This window comes from Carettochelys insculpta, chromosome 22 (assembly GCF_033958435.1).
Source record: "Carettochelys insculpta isolate YL-2023 chromosome 22, ASM3395843v1, whole genome shotgun sequence".
NCBI lineage: Eukaryota > Metazoa > Chordata > Testudines > Carettochelyidae > Carettochelys > Carettochelys insculpta.
The window spans coordinates 17,003,565-17,022,295 of NC_134158.1; the positions used below are offsets into that span (position 1 = coordinate 17,003,565).

Here is an 18,731-nt window from a genome sequence, read left to right on the forward strand (position 1 = left end):
GGCCAGCACTGACTGCCAGCAGAGAGCGCCCCCTACTGTGTCCCCCACTCCCTGCAGCACAGAACCCCTAGCACCGTTCTGGGTGCCAGGGCCAGCACTGACTGTGAGGGAGAGCGCACACACCCCCCGCCCAGCCCCGCAGTCATTGCACAGAGGAGTCGGCTGGAGCTGACTGTTGCAGGACTCCAGCAAGTGACGACAATGCTCCAGAGCTCAGTCAAGCTCTGATTCAGAACAAAACCCACATTTCCCAATACATTTTGCAACCCAACAAGCCCTGAAAATGCTAGTTCTGTTTGAATGGAGGCAGGGGGCTGCTGACCCTGAACCCGACGCTGGCAGCAGACCCTTCGCACAGGCAAAGCCAGGCTGGTGATTTAAAGCCCCAGCCCCACCATGAGCTGCTCTGGCTGGTTCCCACCCCCACAGCACCATGCCTCCTGGGGACCAACACGGGCCCCGGGCCAGAGCCAGCAACAGGTGGCAGCTCTAGGAGCTGCGGAGGAGGAGTTGGATTAGCTGCTAACCAACTTTCATAATGGGGTCAGAGATGAGGGTGTGACAGGACAGCAGCAGCAGAGCAGGATGGTCCGGCTGGGCCTGCACCATGCGGCAGGGGAGGTCCTTGCACTGCAGCCAGGGCAGGAAGGAGTCCCTGCAGCCAGGTGGGGTGTGTCCCTGCAGCCAGAAGGATCAGGGGATGTCTGCAGCTGTAGGTGGGCCCTTTCAGTGCGTGGGGCAGGGCAGGGAGATGAGGGGGCATCTGAGGCACCTGGCCCCGCCCACTGTCAGAAGACCGGCTAGATGGACCTTTGGTTTGACGCAGTGTGGCAATTCATATGTTCTAGATGGGGGTGTCCTTGTAGCTGGCTGGGGGAGTCCCTGCAGCCAGGGGGAAAGGTCTCTGCAGCCAGGTAGGGGGAGATCTCCTGGGCGTCAGAGAGAGCTCTCTGAAACCGTCTGCTCCCTACCCGGCAGCCGCCAGAAAGGGAAAGAGAAAACGGTGGATACGTTTTTACTCAGCTAAATGCAAAGTAACACACAGCAGCAAACCTAATCCTACCCATAGGTACAAACTGATGGACACTAAATTGGCTATTATTAGTCAGGCCCCCGGGGATCTTGGAGTCATTGTGGCTGGTTCATTGAACTCATCCATTCAATGTGCAGCCGCCGACCAAAAAGGGCAACAGAATGTTAGGAGCTGTTGCCCCATCCCAGCATCTGACAAACACCTGCCCTGGCTAGTGACCATTGGTGGACCTGTCCTCCGGGAACGTATCTAGCTCCCTTTGGAACCCTGTTGAAGTCCTGGTCTTCCATCCCAGCCCAGAGCCCCCTCCTGCATCTGGACCCTCATCCCACCCGCTGTGCCCCAACCCCTCTGCTCCAGTCCTGGTGTCCCCCATGTCCTCCCACAGCCCCGGCTGGCGCCCCATCCCCTCCCTCAGCACAGCCTCCCGCCCCAGCCTGGTGAAAAGGAACCAGTGAGTGAGGGTGGGGAGGGTGAGTACCGGGGGGTGGGGCCTATGAGAAGGGGCGGGGCAAGGGTGTTCGGTTTTGACTGAGCGGGACGTGGACAACCCTGCTGAGCACTTGGCAGCTGCAGGCAGACGTGAGTCATCCAGCGGATTCAGCTCTTTATTCGCATCTGCGCAGGCTGGGATGGCACATAGGGCACCGGCCCGTCCATGGAGCACGGACACCTCTGGGCAGGGGCAATCCTGTACCCCGGCCCCCGAAGGGGAGATGCAGCCCCCGCCCCCGCAAGGGTGGGGTTCATCAGGAACAGCTCCCTGGGCTGGGGATGGAGTGGGGGCCCTGGAGATTTGTGCTCCAAGGGGGGCCTGCTCAGGAGAGCTCCCCACTGCAAATGAAACACCTGCCCTGCTCCATGCAGCAGCCCCCAGCACTGGGGCTCAGCACCCCCAGAGTGGGGCTCATGGCAGGGACGGGGAGTGCCCTGGGTGCTGGTGTTCACCCCTGAAATGAGAATTCCCCAGGCACTCACCAAGCCGTGCCCCTGCTCAGCAACCGGCAGGCTGGGCAGGCAGGGCTGGGAGGCCTGGCAGCAGAGGATGCACTCATAGCTCAGAATGCGGGGGACAGGGAGCAAGAGGGGACTGTGGATGGCTCAGCTGCCCTGTAGGTTGAAGAGAGCATAGGAGGTTAGAGAGTCGTCCCACTAGGCCTGGGCAGGGGATGCAGGGGTCTCCCAGCCCCTCACCACCTGGGCGCTGCTCCCAGCCCCTGCACCCACACAGCAGCACCTAGAGACACCCTGCTTGGTCCTAGGAGTCCTGGCTCCCATCTCCCCTGAGCTACCCCCCTGGATTCCACTCCTCTCCCAGAGCTGGGACAGAACCCAGGACTCCTGGCTCCCACCCTGCTCCACTCCTAATGCCTAAACCCGACTCAGGGCTGGGACAGAGCCCGGGACTCCTGGCTCCCATCTCCCCTGATCTAGCTCCCTGGACCCCACCCCCCTCCCAGAGCTCAGAAGCTGCAGGGTCCCCCCTCCCTGGGTGCGGCCACGTACCTGGCAGACCACGCTGACATCCTCGCGGTGGATGCAGTCATGGTAGCCCCAGAGGCGGTGGGCACAGTCCTGCAGGGTCTTCTCGTGGCCTTTGCAGCGGACGTCATCCAGCCAGATCTTCCCCCTGCCCTTGCCAAAGTGGGGCCACTCCCACCGCTTTTGGGGCAATGGCTTAGATGTGCTACAGCCCAGCTCCCAGCACACCACGTTGGCATTTGACTGAGACCAGTGGTCATCACACACGGTGCCCCACTCCCCGTCAAACTGCACTTCCAGCCGCCCGGCGCACCTCCCCGGGCCGTCCGCCAGCCGCAGCGCAAAGGGCTCTGCAAGGGAGAGGGGTGTCAGCCTGGTCCGTGCCCCGGTGCATGCTGGGAAGGCACAGCCTGGCTGACAGAGGGGACATGCTCGGCTCTGCCCCTCCTCTATCGGGGTGCCAGCACTCTGCTGCATGCCCAGGCAGGAGGGGCAGCTCTCATCAGGCTCAGCTGGGGCCATGGCGCATGCTGCTTCACTGATGGAGGAGGCTGGGGATGTGCCTTTGCCAATGACACCAGCTTGGCACTCAGGGGCCAAGCCCAGCCAGCCCAGTCTGACATGGGCTTCCAGGCTGGGAGAGGGCAGGAGGTGCTGGGGAAAGGAAGGGGAGGAGGCTCCGGTGCCCGTGCTGCTTTCTCACCTTGGCACTTGACTCCGGTGTCTTGGTGGAAGGGGCAGGGCTGCCCCTCCCAGGCCTGGAATCGGCAGTGGGTCAGCGAGGTCTCCTCCCCGGTGCATTTCAGCTGTCCCAGTAGGACAGGAGCTGAGCTCCGGCTGAGCTTGCTGCAGCGGTGGGTGAGGTACCGCGGGCTCCCACAGCCCAGCTCCCGGCAGAGCACCTTGGCGTCAGTCATGTCCCAACCCAGCCCGCAAACAGCGCCCCAGCGCCCATCATGGAAGATCTCCACCTGCCCACTGCAGCGTGTGTCGTTCCCCACCAGGCGGACAAATGGCTCTGAGGACATAAGAACAACCAGGCTGGGTTACACCAAAGATCCAGCTAGTCCAGTACCCCGTCTTCTGAGAGCGGCCAATGCCAGGTGCTCCGGGGGGAATGAACAGAACAGGGAATTATCAAGGTCACCCCTTCCCAGCTTCTGGGAGATGCTAGAGACCCATCTCTGCCCATCCTGGCTAACAGCTACCGATGGACCTATCCTCCATGAATTTATCTAGTTCTTTTTTAATGTCTTCAACATCACAACATCCTCTGGCAAGGAGTTCCACAGGTTGACTACGTGTTTGTGTGAAGAAATACTCCTTTTTGTTTGCTTTAAACCCACTGTCTATTAATTTCATTTGGTGACCCCCTGGTTCTTGCATGATGGGAAGTTGGAAATACCTCTTCTTGTAAGGTCTGAGGCCTTCTTTCCATGGCCATAGTAGGAGAGCAGCCTACTTGAGCCCAGAATCAGAAAGTCACATCTTACATTCCACCTACATTTTATCAAAGCAAAGTAACTTTGGGGTTGGACTATACGACCTCCTGAGGTCTTTCAACCCTTTACCCCAACTTCCGATCACGATCTCTTCCAACTCTAATCTTCTAGGAGCCTATGATTCTGATATTGGGCTGTTAGTAAGAGGTGACCCTATCCTAATGGTACCCATCATCCCCAGATAAAGAAACATTTCAAGAAAACTCTGTCTGATACCTTTCTCCCTGGAAAGAACCCACTTATGAACAGGTGTGGGGGTGAAATCTTTCCTTCTCTACAGTTCTAGCTTTATGGACAAGGCCATCTTCAGGAACATGCAGGTGCTTGTACTCCATATACCAAGGGATGGGACCACCAGGCAGCACAGCTCCAGTGGTCCCATCCCCCAGCCACACATATTCCTGCTACAGTTTTGGGCTGCTGCAGTGTTTTTCCCACCATGTGGATGTTAAATTGAATTATATTATGGCCACTGTTACTAAGCTGTCCAGCAATATCCACCTGTTGGACCAGATTCTAGGATTCTGTGCCTCTCCTCTTGTGGTCTCCAGAACCAGCTGTTCTGAGAAGCGGTCATTTAAGTTGCCTGTATCCCCTCCTAAAGTGATGTGGACCCAGTCAACAAGGGAAAGTTGAAACCCCGCATTATTCTTTTAATAGCATCTCTGATCTTCTGGAGCATTTCACAGTCCCAATCACCATCCTGGTCAGTCACCTGGTAATAGATCCCTACTGCTATATCCTTATTATTAGAGCATGGACCGATTATTCAGAAACATTCTACATTACAGTTTGGTTCCTTTAGTGTTTTTACTTCATTTGATGCTACTCTTGTCTTTCACATCTAACGCCACTCTTCCACCAGCATGACCTGCTCTGGCCTTGCAACAGAGTGTGTGCCCTGATATTACTGTGTGCCATTGATTACCCTCATATGTTTCTGTAATGCCTGTAGATATCAGTAGCCTCACTTAAGACAAGGCGCTTTGTTTCACTGATTTTGTTATTTAGATTTCTAGTGTCTATTCGCTCAGTGACTCTTCTGCAGAGCAGGGAACAGATCCCCTGGCCCATTTTAACCACTAGACACCACTCGCTACCCAGCACCAGGGATAGAATTGTGCCCACAGCCCCCTGGCCTCTAACCACGACTGCCTACTCCCTCACAGAGCTGAGGCCTGAAGCCCAGTCACTGGCTTATAGGATATCAGGACCAGGACGAGGGTGGAGCCAGAGCCCATCCTGATCTCAGCTGTCCCCCACAGTGCCCCTCGCTCCCATTCCCACTCAGCTGTGTGTTCAGTGAACACCGGGAGCTTCCTGTGTCCCTGGGGAGAGATGGGTGGTCTCCCCTCAAGGTCGCCCGCTTCCCATCAGAGCCCACAGCTCCTGGGGAGACAGGGGATGCTCCTGCTGTGGGGTAGGGCTGGCAGCTGGAGGGGAGAGACCCTGGCTCCCTCCAGCACAAGGTGACTGTGTCCTACCTGCCCCACTCATTTGCATACAGCATGCTCTGCCCTGCCCACGTGAACCCGCAGCCACCAAGGGCTAGAGGTAAGTACCTGGGGGGGAAGAGGCTCCCACGCCGGCAGCTGGGGAGAGACAAGGGAAAAGCGTTAGGAGCGGAGAGGGGCCGCACACCCCAAAGCTTCCCATCCCCACAACACCTGTGGGAAGGTGGCGCTGCATGGAGCAGTATCCAGAGCAGTCTGGGCCAGACACAGCAGTGGTGTGCTGGGACCCGGGTCAACTGCTCTGCCCCATGCCTATCCCTGGCGCACAGAGCAGCCCATCAGGGCACTGCCAGGCTGCACCAGCACAGACTGAGACCCTCCCCCATGCAGGGGAGCCATCAGGGCAGCGCTCACCAACAGCCCCACATGCGGGGGCAGAAGGGCAGGCGAGCTGATGGGGCTCCCACCAGGGGCACACCTGGAATCCAAGGGCTGCCAAGCCAGCCCATCCCCCCAATGGGGCGGGTGTCATATACACACAGAGGGGCCCTCACCCAAGCAGAGCCAGAGGCTCAGTCGCAGGTCCATGACTCCCCTGGGCCGAGAAGCTCTGTCCTGCCACGATCTGGCACCAGAAACACGTCTCAGCCTGGGGCAGCCCCTTTTATGGCCTGGCACTGGGCTCTGCTGGCTCAGCAAGGGAGGAACCGGAGCCAGGGGATGGGCCAGGCACTGGTCACAAGATCACTTCCACAGCACTGGCTCAGCATGTGTCCAGGGAATGGGGGAAGGGGGGCAGGGGGGAGCTGGGAAGTCAGGAGCATTGCCTGTCAATGGCCCACTGAGGTGGGAATGGGTGGGCAGCAATGCAGGGAGCAGGGCAGGGAGCTCGGGTGGTGGGGGAAGCCCTCCTGGTGCAGTCAGGGCTGGCCTCAGTGTGCCCCTGCTGTGCTGGCTCTGGGAGGGGAGTCAGGTCTGGTGGGTTATGTGGTGGGGAGGAGGGCTGGGAGCCAGGACTCCTGGGTTCTCTCCCCTGGTTCTAGCAGGAGAGGGGGGACTAGTGGTTGGAAGGGGATGCTGGGAGCAGGGATTACCTAAGAGGCAGCTCCCCCTCTGTGACTGCCTATGGTGTTGGCCCAGCTTCCCAGCTACTTCCCCATCTGATTCAGCCCAGGATCTCTGCAGCCGGCACTCCAGTTCCATCGGGGCTCCCCGGCACGGCAGCTGGGTGGAGAGCTGACCCCACAGGGGCTGCTGCCTGACTGCCACCCCCTCCCAGCAGAGAGATCCCAGATACAGCACGGCCTTTGAGGATCAGGGGTTGGGGCCTTACCCCTGCCCTGAGGACAGCATGCGGAGGGGGGGCAGTTGGCTTGGAGCACTGACTGCGAAGAGAGAGCATCCCCTGCTAGCCCCCAGACCCCTCCCTGCATCACAGGCCCCTCGTTTCCCATTAGTGTGTGATTGTCCCCCCTCACAGCTCCCTGTGAGGAGTGGGCTCCAGGGACAGACTGAGCTCTAGGAGGGTGGGGAACACCTGGAAATTGTCCCTGTTGGTGCTGGGGAGGGGCCAAAGGGAGCCAGGCTGGGCTGAGCTCATACCCACTAGCCTCCAGCTGGAACTCAGGACTGCTGTTGCGCTCATGCTTGGCGGTGAATGAGGGCAGCAGGGGGGCCAAAACGGGCAGCGGGGAGGTGAGAAGAAGGGGTAGGGCCTGGGCCTCCCCAGTGCACAGAGCAGGGAGGGTTGGGCCTGTCCACCCACCTCCTGCTTGCATGATTCCATTCCAGGGGTCACTCAGGCACCTGAAAACCACTGTGTTAAGCGCTTTGCAGGTGATAATTAACTGACAGGAATAGTGTTCCCACTTCTCGTATAGGGAAAATAACAAATACCAATTAAAGCGATACAATAAGCACTTATTTTATTTTATTGCTATATTTGCATCAAATTAAATATTTTTCTAAGGCAACGCTGCAGCGCCTTTCAATGGGAGAGTGAATACTTGTGCAACTCAGGAAACAAAAACATCACACCAATATGAAGAGAAAAAAACTGCTGGTAACTGATTTTATTTTATTTCCTTCTTGTTTTCAATTACATAGAAGACTTGGAAATTATTTTACTTCCTTCTACTTTGGCTTGGTAAAAAAAGAGGCCAAATAATGATATACAGGTTAAAAAATACTTACCAGAGAAGACAGAAAACCAAACCAGCAGAAATAGAATTGCCAGAGTTCTACTAAATCAATAGTCCTCAGTCACATAAACAAAAAAAGCCCAAAATAGCCCAATCTATTTATTTCAACCATTTCGTTATGACCACATTGGTCTGTACCTTTAAAAAGAACCACTAGCTAGAATGTCATTAAATAGTGGATGTTAGCAACGTAGATCTATAGAAAACAAATGCTGTCAACCAAATTTTGGCTTGGGTTTATTTGTGTGCACCAAATGGTTTATACAAATAATTATGACTAAATACAAAGGATTGGAAGGAGTTCTAAAGATCTGAGAGCAGGAACATCACCTCCATGAAATTCATGAAAGTTACTCAAGCTTGCGGGACTCTGCCACCCTCAGAAATATTAAAGAGTAAGTAAACAGGAGTTAAGACTGATTACCAGTTGGAAGAGAAGGACCTACAGCAGACAAACAGCTATAAAAGTGCTGGCTGATGACCGCAGCATTTGTTTATATCTGCACGTGTAAAAGACCAGCAGCTTCTTAAAAGGTGTTCCTGGGAAAACTAGAATTGAAAAGTGCAACTGCAATCCTGCCGAGAAATTGACATTTGTGTGTTACCCTCTGTCTGGGCCCTACCTTGGTAGCTGACTCAAAGCCCATTGTAGTCCAAGGAAAAAGCTTTCACAGGCAAGTGGGACAATAGCTGGCCACCTGGAATGTTTTCAGTTTAATTTAAGCAATTTGTGTGATGTGACAGCTCATGTTTCTTTCTTGCCAGCAGGGAAAGATCCCAGGGGGTCATCCCCTCCTGCCTGAGCCGCCCTGTGTCTATAGGTATCCCCAGGGGGCTTACTCCAGCCAGCCTTTGTGACACAGCAACCCCTGAGGCTGAGGTTATATCATGATAACACCTGCAGCAATGATCTCCTGCGATTCCTTCCCCACCCACTCCAACCTGAGTGCACTTATCTCAATGGTTTTGAAACCCGTGCTACAGAAGATCCCAGCTCTGCGTTCCTGTTGGTAGAGCAAAGAATAGCCAGTCTGGCTGCAGCTACTCCTGGGTGCCTGTCTCCTCAGGCAGCCCACATGGTGCCTGGGCCCTCTCCTACCTGCTACTCCTGGGTGCCTGGACCAGTTCGCCAGCCCCCTCCTCCCTAACTAGCTGCCCACCCATGGATCCTGGGGACTGCGCTCGGGGGAGTTGGTGGTAAGACCCCGGAGTAATGCGCTTTTGTGGGGGTTGCTTGCTGCTTCCGAAGCTCCATCATGGAGGACGCGCTGGGGCGCTGATGTCCCTGGCATAGCCCTGCCCAGCCCAGAGCAAAGCTGCTGGAGTAAACCAGGCAATGCAGTACCCATGCATCTTGCAGCCAGCAGGCTGAGCTCTGCCCCTGGGGGGGGCAGCAGGGGTAGGGAGTTCTCCTCCCCCAGAGGACAGGCATTGCCCCACCCAGTTGCAAGGCAGGCTCCTGGCCATTCAGCCCCGGGGGCTGGGGTTTCCGCATGCCTTTGTCCCTGCTCAGAGCCCTCTGGTGGGGGGGACCAGAGGATGGTGGGGGGCTGCAGAGCCCAAGGGATGTGAGGGAGAAGTCAGGAGTGGGGGAGACTGCAAAGTCCAGGGGATAGGGACTAGTCAGGGCAGAACCCACGAGTTCGTGGAGGTGGGGCTCAGAGCCCAGGGGATGGGGGGAAAGTGGGGCTCAGAGCCCAGGTTAGAAGGGTGGGTGGGGTGTAGAGCCCAGGAGGTGGGGTGTAGAGCCCTGAGGTTGATAGGGGAGCATCACACCACCCCCACTTTATGCACATTGGCTTATGACTAGGAACATGGCCAACTCAAAGACACTTCAGACAAAACACGTCCGATAACGAGTCCATTGTAACGTGACAATCTGCTGCATGCGCCTGTCCCATTTCTGTGCATTTAAATCATTTTGTTTTTCCTCTAAGCCCACGCTGTGGTTGGGCCTAGAAAGGCAAGTGACCGCGCCACCTGGTACTGGAATCCAGCAGAACAGGGCACAGGCAGGCTCACTGGTGGGACCAGCACACTGGCTGGCAACCGCAAGGGGGCCTCTGTGAGCCAACCTGTCACAGAGGGTGGGGTGCAGAGCCCAGGGAGTGGTGGGGCGCAGTTCAGCCCAGATGATGGGATGTGGGGAAGCCAGGGCTGCAGCCCAGCACTTGAAGCCTTCCCAGGGTAAGGGAAGTGGGAGGGGAGATGAGGTGGGAATTTTCTGTATTCTCAACCCTCTGTGTGCCTCAGTTTCCCTGGCATTTGCATTGCTGCCCAGCAGGGGCACAAGGGTCAACGCTGTTCTCAGAGCCAAGCAGAGGTGAGGCCCCTACACTGGCTGAATGCACCCCTGGATCGCTAAAGGACTGAGACTGGCCCAGATCTGCAGAGGACCCAGGAGGCCAGGGAAGGCCCAGCTCCAATCACTGGCAGCTGTGACCTCAGGCTCTCAAGGACTGAGGGGGGGTGGGAGGAGGGCAGCTGGGAGCTGCCTCTGGGGAGACTTGTGGCTCAGCTTGGGTTGAAAAGCACACAGAGTGCCAGGCCTGGAGGGATCAACCCCTGCTCCGTGCTAGCCCCGGGACTGGGGGCCTCTGCCCCAGTCACTCATTAGCCCTGCTGGCTGTGCCGGTGTGGCTGGGAGGGCTCCTGGTGCCCTGGAGGGGCTGGTAAATCCTCCTGCAGGCGTCCGGTTGGGCCCGGCTCGCTGCGGGGAGAGAAGAGTCGCTGGTGCCCGAGGGCCAGTCGTGGAGGGCACGGCCCTGCCCTGGGAGCAGTGTGGGGGCCTGGCAGCCCAGCATGATACAGGGGGCCACTCCCAGGTACCTGGTGACCTAAACCAGAGCCTGTGCAGCTGCAGTGGGCAGGTGGGCACCAGGGGCAGCCAGGCCAGGGGAGGGGCCATCACACCCAGCACACATCCTGGGGCAGACAGCCCCCTGCGCTGTGGTGCACCCCGTGCTGGGGCTCCCAGGGGTTACAGCCGGTGCCAGCAGGGCTCCCCAGAACAGACAGACAAGCAGACGCCAGAGCTCTGGCTGGTTCCTCTTTCCTGGGAGCTGGGCTCCAATGGACGCCGGCAGCCTGGAGCTCGGAGCCACCCCAGGGGGGCAGATGGGAGTGAGCTGGGGGAGCCCCAGAGACCTCTGCCCTGGAGGTGGGAACAGAGCATGGTGGTGGGGGAGGTGTCTGTCAGTGGGGGGATCAAGTGTAGCCAGGGGGTGTCTCTCGGTGGGAGGGGGAGGGGGGCAGTGGAAGCGGGGGAGGGGGGCACTGTTTCTAAGCCTAGGGGCAGAACGGGCTGGGAGTCCTGTCTGTTAGCAGGAGGAGGGCAGGGCAGGCTGTGGGGAGCAGGGGCAGATCGGGGGCAGGGACCCTTCCCATGACACTTCACCCCACACCACCCAGTACAACGCTCACACACCCACCCCACTCTGCCCCACAGCTCAGCACTAACCCAGCGCAGCACAACACACCCAACCCACAGCACCCAGCATAGCACCAACACACCTGCCCCACAGCACCCAGTGCAGCACCAACACTCACCTCCCACAGCACCCAGCACAGCTCTAACACTCCCACCCCATAACACCCAGCACAGCACCAACACACCCGCCCCATAGCATCTGTCCCACAGCACCAGCACACCCACCCCACAGAGTTTTGGGGGGCCTGGCTGGTGGAGAATGACTGATGGAGGAGGAGCAGGTTGGAGGTAGATCAAATGCTGAACTGTGGCTAGGGTGGGAGGGAAGAGAGGATCACAGACCCTAGGGTGACCGCTCTGGAGAAGGGGCTAGAGGGTGCATGACCCAGAGGCAGGTAACGCAGCAAAAGGGAACTTGAGCCTGGTGCCTGGGAACTCCTGCTGCTGTGGGGGGAGATGCATTGCCCATGGGGCTCAGGGGGGATCCCCGCATTAGAGCAGGACTGCTGAGGAGGGGCTCTCCCCAGCACCAACCTGGCTGCGTGATGGAGTCGTGTGGCCAGAGTCTGCAATGTGTCAATGCCCAGGCCTGGCTGAGGATCATACTGCTGAGCCCAGGAGCGCGGGGACTCTGGATCTGTCAGTCACCCTCACAGTCTGGCAGCTCCAAGGGACCTCACTGCCGCCATGCTGGGCACGCGTGTGTGAGAATAGTTTGCCATTGCCGATACTGCAGCGCCATCCGGCCCCGGCCCCGACGGGCGCTCCCCAGGCAGAGCACCAGGCAGCAGGAATTTCCCCCCCCTCACTCCCCCAAACCACAAAGGGATCCACTTGGCCAGGGGCTTGTTGGGAGAGCGGCTTCCAGGAAAGGCTGAGAGCAGCTCTGTCTCCATCCCCAGATGTGCTCCACTCCAGCTGTTGCCGACACACAACAGTAAAAGTCCCTCCTCTCCTCCTTGTGTGCTGGGAGAGGAGGGAGGTGCTGATTGCAGGGTGCTGGGGAGAGCACCCCTACTGAGCACCTCACTCCCTGCAGCACCGACCCCCCGCAGTGCTGCCCTGGGCCACTGGGGCCAGCACTGACTGTGGGGAGAGAGCCCCTGCCCCCTCCTTGCAGCTGCCTGCCTGTGCCCTGGCAGTCTCCATACCAGGCAGATGCTGTGTCGGGTGGGATGTTGCGCTGTATGACAACACAGGTTGCTATGGTTGCCAGTATCCTGGACTCAGCAGCGTCTGGCTGGTTGGGGACCAGCCTTTCCACAGAGCTCCCTCTGCCCCACGCAGCCAGCATGGAAGGGGCAGTGCCTGTCATGAGGGACTGGGGGAGGCTGGGATCCCAAGACACTATAGCTGTGGGCAGGATCCCAGAGCCCCAGGCTGGGACGTCCCTCCTGGTGACGCTGCTGGCTCCAGGCTGGCCTGGCTCGTGCAGCACTGACTCAGTCTTTCTATGACTCTCAGCTGGGACTGGGCAGCCAGGCCGTCCCCAGGCTGGGGGGACACGGTCGCCACCCTCGTCAGGCCCCCACATGGCTCCCCCATGGCAGGACAGGGCCCCTCACGCCCCGGTGCAGACAAGACGCACAGCAGCCAGGGTGGGAGGGCAGCCTGGCAGCTGGAATTGTGAGGACGTGTCAGTCTGGGAGCGTGAGAGAACGACTGAGCATGTGTGCGAATGGACAGCAGGCGTGTGTCAGGGTGTGCACGCCGGGCTGGGTGTCCTGGGTGGCAGCACTGCGGGGCTGTCTGGACATGCGGCGGGCAGTCAGCCGTGTGTGTCCTGTTGGCTGTGGGTTTGCACGGCACACACAGGCACAAGCCCAGCTGTTGCAGCTGCTTCTGTAGCTGCTTGTTAACCTCTGGGTTGCCAGCGGCCTGGCTGCAGGCTGCCGCTCGCTGGGCCGGGACCCGTGGCAGGCAGGGCTCTGCCAGTCCAGCCTCCCTGGTGCCAGACTTGCCTCCTTGCACAGGCTTCCCCGTGGCCCCAGCTTCTGAGGTCACCACCCCGAGTGGGGGGCGTTGCAAGGCTCCCTCCTTATAAACCGTGGCGGGGCTGAGTCATCCCCTGGCCTGGCCTGTCCTGCTCCATGAAACAGCCCTTCCCGAGGCTCGCTGCAGACCTGGCCCCAGGGCTTGCTCCCCACCAGCCACCATGCAGCTGACCCTGCTGCTCCTTGGTGAGTCCCAACTGCTGGAGGTGGGGGAGGGACCCTCTCTCACATGGGGGGGTGGGGAGGTCATCCCCAGGCCCCAACTCAGGCACTATCAGTACTCCCAGATGCAGGGGGGTGCTGAGCACTGGGAAGGGGATACTGAGGTCCGGGCAGAGGTAGCTGAGGACAGAGCACGGAGCACCAGGCAGGAAGTGCTGTGGACTGGGCAGGGGCTTGCCAAGCACTAGGCAGGGGGTGCTGTGGACTGGGCAGGGGGTGCCAAGGCAAGCACTAGGCAGGGGGTGCTGATCATGGGACAGGAGGAACCCAGTGCTGGGCAGGGGGTGCTGAGCTCTCTGTAGGGGCTACTGGGTCGTGGGCACCGAGTGCTGGGCAGGGGGTGCTGAGCACTAGACAGGAGGCATCCTGTGCTTGGCAAGGGGTGCTGAGCACTAGGCAGGGTGCCCCAAGCTCTGAGAAGGGGGTGCTGAGCTCTCTGCGGGGAATACGGAGCATTGGGCAGGAGTTGCTAAGCACTGGGTGGAGGCACTGAGCAGGGGCACTGAATGCTGAGCAGAGCTCACTGGGCAGGGGGCACCAAGCACCAGGCAGAAGTCAGGGGGCACCAGCCAGGGAGCACCCAGCTCTGGGCAGGGGACACTGAGCACCAGGCAGACACCAGGCAGGGGGTGCTGAGAGCAGGACAGGAGGTGCTCTGTTTCATACCCCCAAGCTGGGAGCCCCTCACAAGGCGCCCGTCGCGCCAGGGCTTGCTTTGGTCGAAGGCGTTTGCAGTTTTTCTAAGTGCTGCTCCTGCTGGTCACCCTGGTTCAGGGGACTCAGGCTGGCCAGGCCCCCATACCGAGTTAGGCTGCTCCCCCCCCCCCCACTGCACAGTCCTGGCTCCCTGGCTGTCTGCTGGGCCCGGCTCACTCATTGCACTCTTGTTTTTCAGTTGCTTTCCTGGAATTTCACTACACAGGTAACTGTGTATTGTGAAGGGGGGGGGGGAGGTGTATGTGTGTGTGTCCCCTTCAGCTCTGTGTGTGCGCACGCTCATCCTTGTGGCTGTGTGCATATATGTACACACCTGTGTGTGTGTCATCCCTGTGTGTGTCCTCCGTCCCTGTGGGCTCTGTGTGTGTGTGCAGGCTCACCCCTCTGTGGGTGCACACATGCATGCACCCACGTGTGCATGTGTTGTCCATGTGTGTATGTATCCCTGTGGGCTCTGTGTGTGTGTGCATGCTTGTCCCTGTGTACCCATGTGTGCGTCGTGCCTGTGTGTGCGTGTGCATGTGCCTGCGTATATGTACCTGTCTGCTCTGTCTGTGTGTGTGTGCGTGTGCGCGCATTCGCTCCTGTGGGAGAGGTGGAGGCTTGCAATGGGGTGTGAAGGATCACGGCGGAGGATGCAAAGGGTTGCAGAGGGTCCGAAAGGTGTCAGTGGGGTGAAGGGTTGCGGGGGGTATGAAGGGTGACAGGTGATGTCACCTCTCAGTGAGGTGTCAAGGGTTGCAATGGGCTGGGAAGAGTTCCTTTGGGGGTGGTGAAGGGTCGCAGTGGAGGGTGGAGTTGCAGTGGGGCATGAAGGGGCTCCCAGTGCAGAGGGAGGCTCACAGGGGGTGTGCAGGGTCGCAGTGGGGTGGAAGCTCATGGTGGAGGGTGGGGTCACAGTGGGGTGTAACACTGCAGTGGGGCGTGAAGGGGCTCCCAGTGGGCGGGGGGAGGCTCGTGGTGGAGGGTGGGGTTGCAGTGGGAGGAAGTTCGCAGGGGTTGAAGGCCCACGGGGTCTGACAGGCTGCACTGTCCCTGCAGGCCCATTCCAGGTGCGTCTGGCCGGGGGGCCCAGCAGCTGCGTGGGGCGTGTGGAGATCAACCACAAGGGCCGCTGGGGCTCGGTGTGCGACGACGAGTGGGACCTGGCCGACGCAGCCGTCGTGTGCCGCCAGCTGGGCTGCGGGGCGGCGCTCTCTGCCCCGGCGGGCGCCTGGTTCGGGGAGGGCGCCGGCCCCATCTGGCTCAACGAGGTGCGATGCCAGGGCTCAGAGCACCACCTGCGCCACTGCCGCCACCGGGGCTGGCGCCAGCACGTCTGCACCCACGAGGAGGATGCCAGCGCCGTGTGCTCAGGTGGGGCCGGTCGGAGTGTGTGACATGCACCTGAGAGAGCCCCACAGCTCTGCCAGGTGGCACCCACCACTGGGCCAGTGGGAGCTGGTGCCCCAAGAGGGGACAGGCCCCAGGCCCCATGTCCCATTACACCTGCGGTTCACAGCCCACGGTTCATATGTGGCCCAGTTAGCACACAACTGCGCCCCAGCTGTGTGCTAAAGGCTGCCAGCCCGTGCAGAGGGGTCTGGGTTCCTGACCGCCTGGTGCCATAGGGTCCCCTCATAAAGAGTTCTGGGGTCCCCACCACCCAGCTCCCACCCAGGGCTCCGCTCCTGGCCTCACTGTGCAGAGGGATCTCTGGGCAGGAGGCACTGGGCACCAGGGTCGGTGGAGGGAGCTGGGGGGCGCATTGTGGGTCTCAGCCTGCGGCCGGGTAGCACAACGTGGCCTGCAGTGCTAAATGGCTCGAGAACAGCTGCACCACCATGCAGTGTGGCTGGGACTTGGCAGATGTGCCGGGGAGATGGTCTGTCCCGTGGCCGTGTCCACGCCGGCTGGCACTGACCCTTCCAGGGCCCGAGGACCCCACTTCCCACGTGGCCATGCCTCTGTGCCTCTCGGTGACCTCACTGCGCCCACAGCTCACCTCTTCCAGCCCTTCATCACCGCAGAGCCCTCAGTGCTGCTCAGGGACCACCAACCCCCAGCACGGAGCACAGCCAGGCCAGCTCCCACCACACCAGCTCACAGTGAGTATGAGAAGGACCAATTCCCCCCAGGGGACTCCCACCTGCAAGGGCTATTCCACTCCTTAGCACCTGCCTCCCCCGACTCCAGCTCCCCATTCCCTTTCCCCAGATGTCAGGGTCTTCCTGCCAGGGGAAGTGGGATTGTGCCTTTGTGAGCATGGGCTGGAGCTAGCGGCTGCTGGGATGAGCTGCAGCACGGGAATATTAACGGTTAGAGTCAGTGTAGCAAGGCTCAGGTGAGCAAACGGAGTGGGGGACACCGTACCTCCAGGGCAGCATTGCTTGTGTCCGAGCCACTGCTCCATAGTGTGTGTGGGAAGAGAAGCTGCATCCTCCGGACTGATGTTCCAAGGCCAGGAGGGAGGTGGGGAATCAGCTGCTCTGACCTGCGGCGCTCAGGCCTGAGAACATCCCCCAGGGAATTCCAAGAGCAGAGGTTTGAGAAAAGCTGCCACTTGGAGTGACCCACCCTGGAGGTCTCACGCTGCCAGGGTCAAAACAGCCTGGAATTTCACAGCCTCGTAAATGACAGCTTCCTAACTCAACACGTGCTGCAGCCAATAGGCGGGAATTTTACATTCAAGCATGTCTGTAAATTGTTACCTACAAACTCTAAGGCACCCCACCTTTACCTTCCATGGGCTCAGGGTGAATTTAGGTACCATCCCCCTTTCCCAGTTCCTAGGGCTCTGAGCTACTCATATCGCATTCCCAGGGCCCCCGGATTAATCTGCCAGTTTGTGGGACCTTTTCACCAACGAAAGAGCCTGCCTCAGTACTGGAGATTGACCATCTCTAATCTGGTGCACGCTCATCCAGCAACATCTATAATCCGACAGGATTTTCATTACTTGGGTGTCCACTTATCATGAGAGTAGTGAAGTTTCCCGTGATTCCATAAAGTTTGTTAAAGGGGGCTGCACTAGAGAGGTGCAGCCTGTAGCTGCATCCTCTCTTTATTAACAATCCCCAAAACAGAACACACAGGCTAAACATGCAGTGCTCACCAATGGCTCTCACCTCGGTAGAGGAAATTTTGCTGCTAGCTGGTCAGAACTAGGTCATTTAGGGATCTCACTTCCTGCAGGGTGTGGGTGGCCGGGTGTTGTGGTCTGGCAGCTGTGATCTTGGGCTATTTCCTGGAGTTGGGCTCCCATCCTAAGAACTTTCTTTCAGACTCTTGTTTATATTGTTACACTTGAGTCCTGCCTAGGGGCACCTTAACCAATCATTTTAAACTAACACCATACGACAGTGCTTTTTGCCAGCTGTAGTCCAGGACAAAACAGTTCTTTAACCAATCATCCCCCACCCGCTTTGCTGCCTTAAATCTTGCCAATGAGTTATGTAATAGAAACTGTCAAAGAACCAGATGGAGTCCATACACATAAACAATAGATCTGGGGCTTTGTCTAGACTTGAAGCATTAAAGTACTGCAATGGCACCAGCGCTGGGAGATAGTTCTCCCAGCCCTTTCGGAAAACCACTTCCCTGAGGGGCATAGCTCTCAGCACTGGGAGCCTGTCTACATTGGCAAGTTACTGCGCTGAAAGAGCAGAGACAAGCCTTGGATCTGTTTCAACCAGTTCCTTCAAGAACCATTTCTTCCATACAGACAGTGAGAGGACAACCCCCCCCCCCAGCTTCCTTCCGTGTGTCCTGCACCATTCCACCAATATTGCTACCCCACTGGGTAGGAATGCAATCAAGAGGGAAACTGAGGCACACATCAGCTTCATAAAAATATTACCAAAAATTCCCACTTCTTTACCAATGAGCACGATTTGATGACATTTATAATGTTCAAAAAAGGAGAAACTCCAGTCCAGACCACTGTACATTTGGTGCTTTAGATTGGACAATTTGACACAGCTGAAAATACCATCTTTATCATCACTGTTGGATATTTATCCAACCTCTTCTTAAATATCCCCAAGGATGTGTGGAAGGACTGGGAGGAAGAATTAACCTAAGAACATAACAAAAGCCATGCTGGATCAGATCAAAGGTCCATCTAGCCCAATAACTTGTCTTCTGGCAGTGGCAATGCCGGGTGCAGCAGAGAGAAGGAACAGAACAGAGGGATATTCAGAGATTAGATCAGAAAAAAAATGTGTATGATAATTGGAAATATGTTGAGAATTAGATGCCACAAAAGACACAATCTCACAACTGAGGAAGAGAGTCTTGCTGGTTGAAAAAAAAATCAGGAAAATGAAAGCAATAATAAAAATAAAAATAACTATAATATATAACAAAGAGAAGAAAAGGGAAGTTTGCAATAAGGAATATAAATCAGATGCTCGGAATTGTAGAAAATTTCTGTTCTGTATTTGAAAAGAAAGCAGATAATGCAGTCTCATCATATGGTAAGGATAATACTCTTCTTACTCCACTAATATGTCTGGCAGATATTAAAGGGAAGCTACTAAAGTTAGAAATGTTTAAATCAGCAAGTCCAGAAGAGTTGCATCAAAGAGTTTTAGAAGAGCTGCCTGAGGAGCTCTATGGATCTTTAATTTTGATTTTAATTTTTTGAGGCAATTAATTGACCTGTTAGCCAGTCACAAAGCCTAGGCAAAATAATGGAGCACTGATATGGGACTAG

General features: G+C 57.7%; 2 protein-coding genes across 2 annotated transcripts in view; one reads left to right on the forward strand and one right to left on the reverse strand.

The window, feature by feature from the left end:
• The window catches only part of LOC142025194 (scavenger receptor cysteine-rich domain-containing protein DMBT1-like), a 903,096-nt gene that overhangs the window by 737,178 nt on the left and 147,187 nt on the right, over positions 1-18,731 (forward strand). The window contains exon 8 of the mRNA XM_075017758.1: positions 15,088-15,400. Coding sequence (XP_074873859.1) covers positions 15,088-15,400 — 313 coding nt within the window. The remainder of the gene's footprint in view (positions 1-15,087; positions 15,401-18,731) is intronic.
• On the reverse strand, positions 1,000-6,145 carry LOC142025237 (CD5 antigen-like). Its single transcript, XM_075017859.1, has 5 exons — positions 6,026-6,145; positions 5,580-5,609; positions 3,219-3,533; positions 2,540-2,865; positions 1,000-2,143 (listed from the first exon to the last, which is right to left on the reverse strand). Exons 1-5 carry the CDS (start codon positions 6,057-6,059, stop codon positions 2,135-2,137), a joined length of 714 nt encoding a protein of 237 aa, XP_074873960.1. The 5' UTR covers positions 6,060-6,145; the 3' UTR covers positions 1,000-2,134.

Bases quoted from the DNA above. Each gene is read 5' to 3' on its own strand.
- LOC142025237 (XM_075017859.1), bottom strand. From the start codon at position 6,059: ATGGACCTGCGACTGAGCCTCTGGCTCTGCTTGG. The intron at 5,610-6,025 runs GTGAGGGCCCCT...GTCTCTCCCCAG, and splicing joins GAGCCTCTGGCTCTGCTTGG to CTGCCGGCGTGGGAGCCTCT. The intron at 3,534-5,579 runs GTACTTACCTCT...TTATGTCCTCAG, and splicing joins GGGAGCCTCTTCCCCCCCAG to AGCCATTTGTCCGCCTGGTG.